The sequence below is a fragment of the Neltuma alba genome, unplaced genomic scaffold, assembly GCF_004799145.2.
Source record: "Neltuma alba isolate B1F8T4 unplaced genomic scaffold, ASM479914v2 tig00011335_pilon, whole genome shotgun sequence".
Taxonomy (NCBI): Eukaryota; Viridiplantae; Streptophyta; class Magnoliopsida; order Fabales; family Fabaceae; genus Neltuma; species Neltuma alba.
Window position 1 is genome coordinate 111,437 of NW_021636037.1, and position 5,633 is coordinate 117,069.

The following is a 5,633-nucleotide window of genomic DNA, read 5'->3' on the forward strand; positions in this document are numbered from 1 at the left end:
TCCGGCATTTCGGTACGGTGAAACATGTGGAACCCGGTCGCTCTGGTGGTTCTGGGCTGGGCATGAATCCAATGTTGCCCTCCATTAATTAGTGCCCCGAGTTCCGACGCTCTGCCTGCGTTCTGGATGCTTCGAGATCGTTTCCGATATGCCTTCATTATGAGCATTCATCATGCATTATTTAGCCGTCATTGATCAGCATAAAATGTAATTATAAACTCAATTCAAATCCATATTAATGAAATCATTGTATCATGCCTCATGCAAACTCATAATTCACGGTGAATCATACTGATCACAACATAGATGATACAGATTTTCACGTGAAAACAATGAACCACGACATGAATTGTAAGTTTTCATTTGCTAACGTTTGTAATCAAGATAAAATGTCATTCTCTCACTACCTGGCCAAATTTGCTTTTAAAGGTATAATCAAAGCATTAACAGTAACATCGTTCACAAGCATTGACCATTGCATGTGTATCATGTGACATTGCCAAGTCTCTTTCCTGAAAAGATGCCTCTACAATGCATGTATTCTCTGATTAAAATAAAATTTACCTTGTCGAAAAATACAGCGTACTTGATTATGTAAGCTATGAACTCAATACCAGTTACTCAACACTTCGCTTCGAGCTTAGAATGAGATAGTCACTAAAAAGATCGTTCTTGTGATGCTTGATGTTCATGAATGACTCCAAGGGTTAATCTGTTTTAAGGACACTAACAATTCGTTACCAAACAGGTGCAGAACCATGAGAAACCCCGTGAACATAAAGATATAAATATGCCGCATACCATACATTTCAATGTGAACTTTTAGTTATACGTTCCATGTATGAGAACTACACAGATGATCTGTTGTATCATGTAATTTTATTAAAATATAATACAATATCAGCACCCATACATGGGAAATGATCGGGTAACATAGACTCATAGATGGCCTTCAACTGAGTGGGGCTGATATGTTCGGCGCCTAAGCTGGGAATCAGGGTTAGGTTGTTGTAGAAATATTCTTGTTGGATCATTAGGATCAACATACCTGCAATAGAAAAAATTAACATCTTACCAATTGGCTCACATAAATCAGTAATGACAGAGCAAAAATTTCGCTTACGCGTGTCTCATCATCTCATCTACAGGCGGCTGTGATGCTTGCAAAGGATCCAGGTAGGATTCCGTCCTGATATTAGAGTGTTGATTATAACGCCTTACTGAAGCAATCAAATTGAAGAAAAGAGGGACAAAGGTTCCACAGCCCCCTTCTTTGAACAAGATCTTAAATGAGTGTGTGGAATGAAGAGCTGTGTGTTGGTCATCCGGTACAACCTACATAAATTTCACACAACTTAGGTTGTGGAACAACTGGTACACTACAACGACAATTACACAAACACAGTGAATCATATGTCTTACAAAAAAAAGGGGGTATCTACCCCCAGATTATGTCCTCTTTTAATGTTCCGAGAATTCTGATTATTCTTTCCGACACCAAAATGAATATTAACAGAAAAAATACAAGAATAAAACAGAGCCAAGACTCAGAATACCCAATAAACCAGGGTTTAATAATCGCCCACTGAAACTTACAGGCTCGACAAGTCCAGAAATATTGTTGCAGTGAAATATTGGTTGGTTAAATTTTTCACCATGGATGTAAAGCTGCATCATGAGGAAAGCTAAAAATTAGCAAAACTGCAACATATAATAGCGGTAGAGAAAACACGCAAAAGATGCTTTATCTTCACTAATTATGTTTATCAAACCAACATGGCAAGAATTATGATAGCCAAAAACTACATAGGAATTGGAATGGAAATAATGATTTCATAGACAAAACAACTCTACTTCAAGTGTAGAGTAAAAATCTCACTCACACTCTTTCTAATACTTCAAAGAATCTTTTGGGTGCAAGAAATCAAACGAATTTCAAAAAGCTTCCCAACAGCCCAGTCAAAATTCGAAATGCTTAAATAGACTATATAAATAATAAAAAGCATTAAGATGCGAATTTATCCTAGAAGTTTTCACTCATAAGTATTAGGCACCCAAAAGTTTTTCAGGTTCAATATTGCCCCAATATTGCCCATAAAGTTTAAAATCATGACAATTTTGCCCTCTAACAAACATTAAAATATTGAGATTGACCACAAAATTTTTAACGGTAGAGGGCAAAATTGTCACAATTTAAACTTCCAGGACAATATTCACCTTTCAGGCTTAGCCTATAATAAAAGTAGCAATAGGAAACATCACAAAACGGTTGTAGGGATGCTGTCATGCTTAGTCCCACAGTCCTCCCCCCTTTCTTCACTTCCTATTACCCCTTCCATTGATTGTCCAGACACGAGAACCCACGCTAGCCAATCCTTCAAAAGCCTACTCGTCCTAGAGCAAGGGTCCATTTGATATACTGTGGAAGACCAAATTATAAACTCTTATACAACGCATTATGAGCTTATATATTGTTTGATGCACAGATCGTATTGAATAGGCTTATGCATTAAGCCTCAGGGGGTTGGCCTGGCAAGATTTTGATATATTAGGCTAAATTCATATTTTCCCTTTCACCCCCATGTGTCTTGTCTTCTTAGAACATCTCCAGTGGCAACCACCCTTCAGCAAAATTCTGTTGCTGGTATCACACTTCTACGACTGCTCAGCCACTGCCATCATGCCTTAGCTCCAGCAAGGTAAGTTTGCCCAATTTCTATCCACCATTGTGCATTAACTTCGACATTAGTGCTGTGATGAGAGAGAAGGTTTCCTTCCAGTTCTTACAGATTTATTTTTCATGTTTATTGATGCTTTGCTTTTATATTGTACTACGGAGTTTCATTTTTGACTGATTTTTCCGCATCTGTAGGAACAATATATGCTCTCTATTGAGCTTTTCTTACCATCTCCTGTTTGATCATACCTTACCCACTATCTAGCAGTAATTATTCTTCTATAATGAAATTTAATTATTTGCCATAATAATCAGGTGAGGAGAGAACCAAATAAAGAGAGAGTAAAAAGAGGATATAACAGGCAATAATATTTAAACAATGATAAAAGCAGATTCACATACCAAAGGCATGTCAAAAGCTGCAAAGTCTCCAACAGGCAGTTTAGCAACAAAAACCATTCGTATATTTGACAAATAGATGGTTCCCTTTGTTTTGATGTGACCCCCTTGATTTCTGGCCATGCATCACAGAAGTTAACAACAAAACGATGATTAAATCAACATCATCTAAAGTCATCTGACTGTAAGTTTAAAAGAGAGAGAACTAGAAAATGGACCCAAATCACGTCTAAAATATCAGATGTGGGAAGCAAAACTAATAAACAGTTCAATTTGTCCCAAGTAAAATATACAGCATACGGTTACTAATATAAAAAGAAACCACAATAAGAATTGAAAAGAAAAAGAAGTATTCTCGATTACCATGCTATGGGTATTTATTAGAGGTTTGAGTGCAAAAGTGATGATATCCAATTCACTAGGTACTCATATCATCGTTTCGTTAAAATATTCCCAATGTACCTTTCCAATATCCGATCAGTACTATAGCATTTCCTACCATTGTTCTGTAATGATTTTCAACAATTCCCTCTTCAAGAATGAAATATGGTTGTAAACTGAAAGCGTTAATTAAGAATAGTTGCAATGCAATGTAAACATAGTAATATGCTGGAGGAGACACATGGGAATAGAATTAAAAGGTAAAGCTAGCATCTCGCTGATCAGAGAATACAACCCTGAACTATCATACATGGTTGCAGGTTGCCAATTTAAGAAGGACCGTTTTTTCTTCCAGAGAAACAAAATAGCTTTATCTACTGTCTTTTGCCTACTGTCTCTTACCTGTAGGCCACAACTTAAAAGGTAAATGTCATCCAAATCAACGGTTCTATTTGTTCTTATCGATCTGCTTCATGGAGCCAAGGTTATTTTGAGAAAATGCTCAAGAAGTTGAATTATTAATAACAGATTCATTTAAAGGAACAAGAACCTGAAGTTGCCATACGCACAAACAGCAGCAAGAAAGAGGCATGATAGTACTGCTTGCAAAAGGCTGATGATGCAGCCAATCCCTTAGCCATCCCCACCATATATATCGAATAAGTCATAATAACACATGGCACAGCATATAATTCATGAATAAGTACCATGAAAATTCAGTCATGATAACCACTAGAAAGAATGTCACCGGTTAAACGGATATATTCTATGCATATTAATCCCACAGAATTATTCTCCTGATCTTGTACCTTCGACAGAAACATGTTGTGACAGCATATCTACATATTTTCACATTCCCTTGAAACAAATAAGTCGCTTATTTAAGTTACAATGCGGCACTTGCAACATAACTGCCTCTAATCACCGTTTTGCTTTGTTTTGGGATCAATTATACAAGACGATAGTGAAATTGATGGAGATATTACACACACAAGCTGGATGGTTCAAATGGAGAAAGGCCACAAAAGTTATTCTGAAAGTTTTATCGAAGTGCTGTAAGACCAACAATGTCATAGGAAGAACATGGGCTATAAGGCAAATCTAACCGTTAATGTTGGGCTTTAAAAGAGTTTACGTTCCAGAAAGTAGGCCCAGATTTGGGCTTCTTGGGTGGCTTTGGACAAGAAAAAATGATATCCAAATGAGAATAAGTCGGGAATCTGCGAGGGAAGACTTGTCTGGACATCAGAAGCCATAAGATGAACTTAGATTCAAATTATTTTCCATTTGGCTTTCCAGTTTCCAGTCCAAGTACCTCAGAAGCTGATGCACTCCAAGCCGTGTAGCTTACTAACCCAAACTCATGTGGTCCAGGCTTTCTTATGCCTGTTTGACATCAAAGCCAGCTACTTCACAATGCTCTGACAAGGTTAAAGGTTCACAAACAGAGAATTACTCCTAGGCAAGGTAAAATTCATGAAAAATGCCAATAGTTTGTGCGCGTACGTATCCCTGAAAACCCAATTAGAAGAAACTTGTGCAAGTACGTATCCAATCCTCGGACGGTGTGAGAAACCAACAAACCCTTTCCCCGATCCTTCAGTCCTATTATTAAGAGAGAAACTGAACAAAAGCATGTAAAGTTTATGTTCAAGAATCAAGAGTTACGCACCCAGGAATCTTATCGACCTCGAACTCAACGCCATCTCTGGCCAAGACAAACATCTCGTTCACAAAAGGAACGGGCATCCCATTAGGAAAAAGTTGAGGATTCAGAGCCATCTGGGAAAACCGGCGAACTCACTCCAGATCTCGATCGAAATTCGAATAAAGAGAACGATGCTTCGGAGAAATTAGAAATTTGAAGATCGCACTATGCTCAGAAACGCGGCTTTCTAGAGAAGGACCTTTTGTTTCAAGGCTTTTCCGCGGCGGACGTGAGCTTTCCCATATCCAGAATTTTACTTATTCGAGAAGTTAATGACAAAAGTCGCTTGGAAGGTGTTTCGTTGAAACGTTCTAGAGTTGCGTAAAACCATTTTTATTTTGAGAGGAAATTAAATAGAGAAAATCGCATTAAAACATTCTTAAAATAGAAAAATACTCCTCACATCTTAAATATAAAATTTTTTTTACTTGAATGAAAAAAATTACTTAAAAAAAACCAAGTCTTAAA

General features: G+C 37.3%; 1 protein-coding gene across 1 annotated transcript; it reads right to left on the reverse strand.

The window, feature by feature from the left end:
- Positions 1-754: 754 nt before the first annotated feature.
- LOC114712082 (UPF0664 stress-induced protein C29B12.11c) lies at positions 755-5,417 on the reverse strand. Its single transcript, XM_028896545.1, has 5 exons — positions 5,130-5,417; positions 3,080-3,191; positions 1,597-1,668; positions 1,124-1,335; positions 755-1,048 (listed from the first exon to the last, which is right to left on the reverse strand). Exons 1-5 carry the CDS (start codon positions 5,237-5,239, stop codon positions 940-942), a joined length of 615 nt encoding a protein of 204 aa, XP_028752378.1. The 5' UTR covers positions 5,240-5,417; the 3' UTR covers positions 755-939.
- Positions 5,418-5,633: the final 216 nt, after the last annotated feature.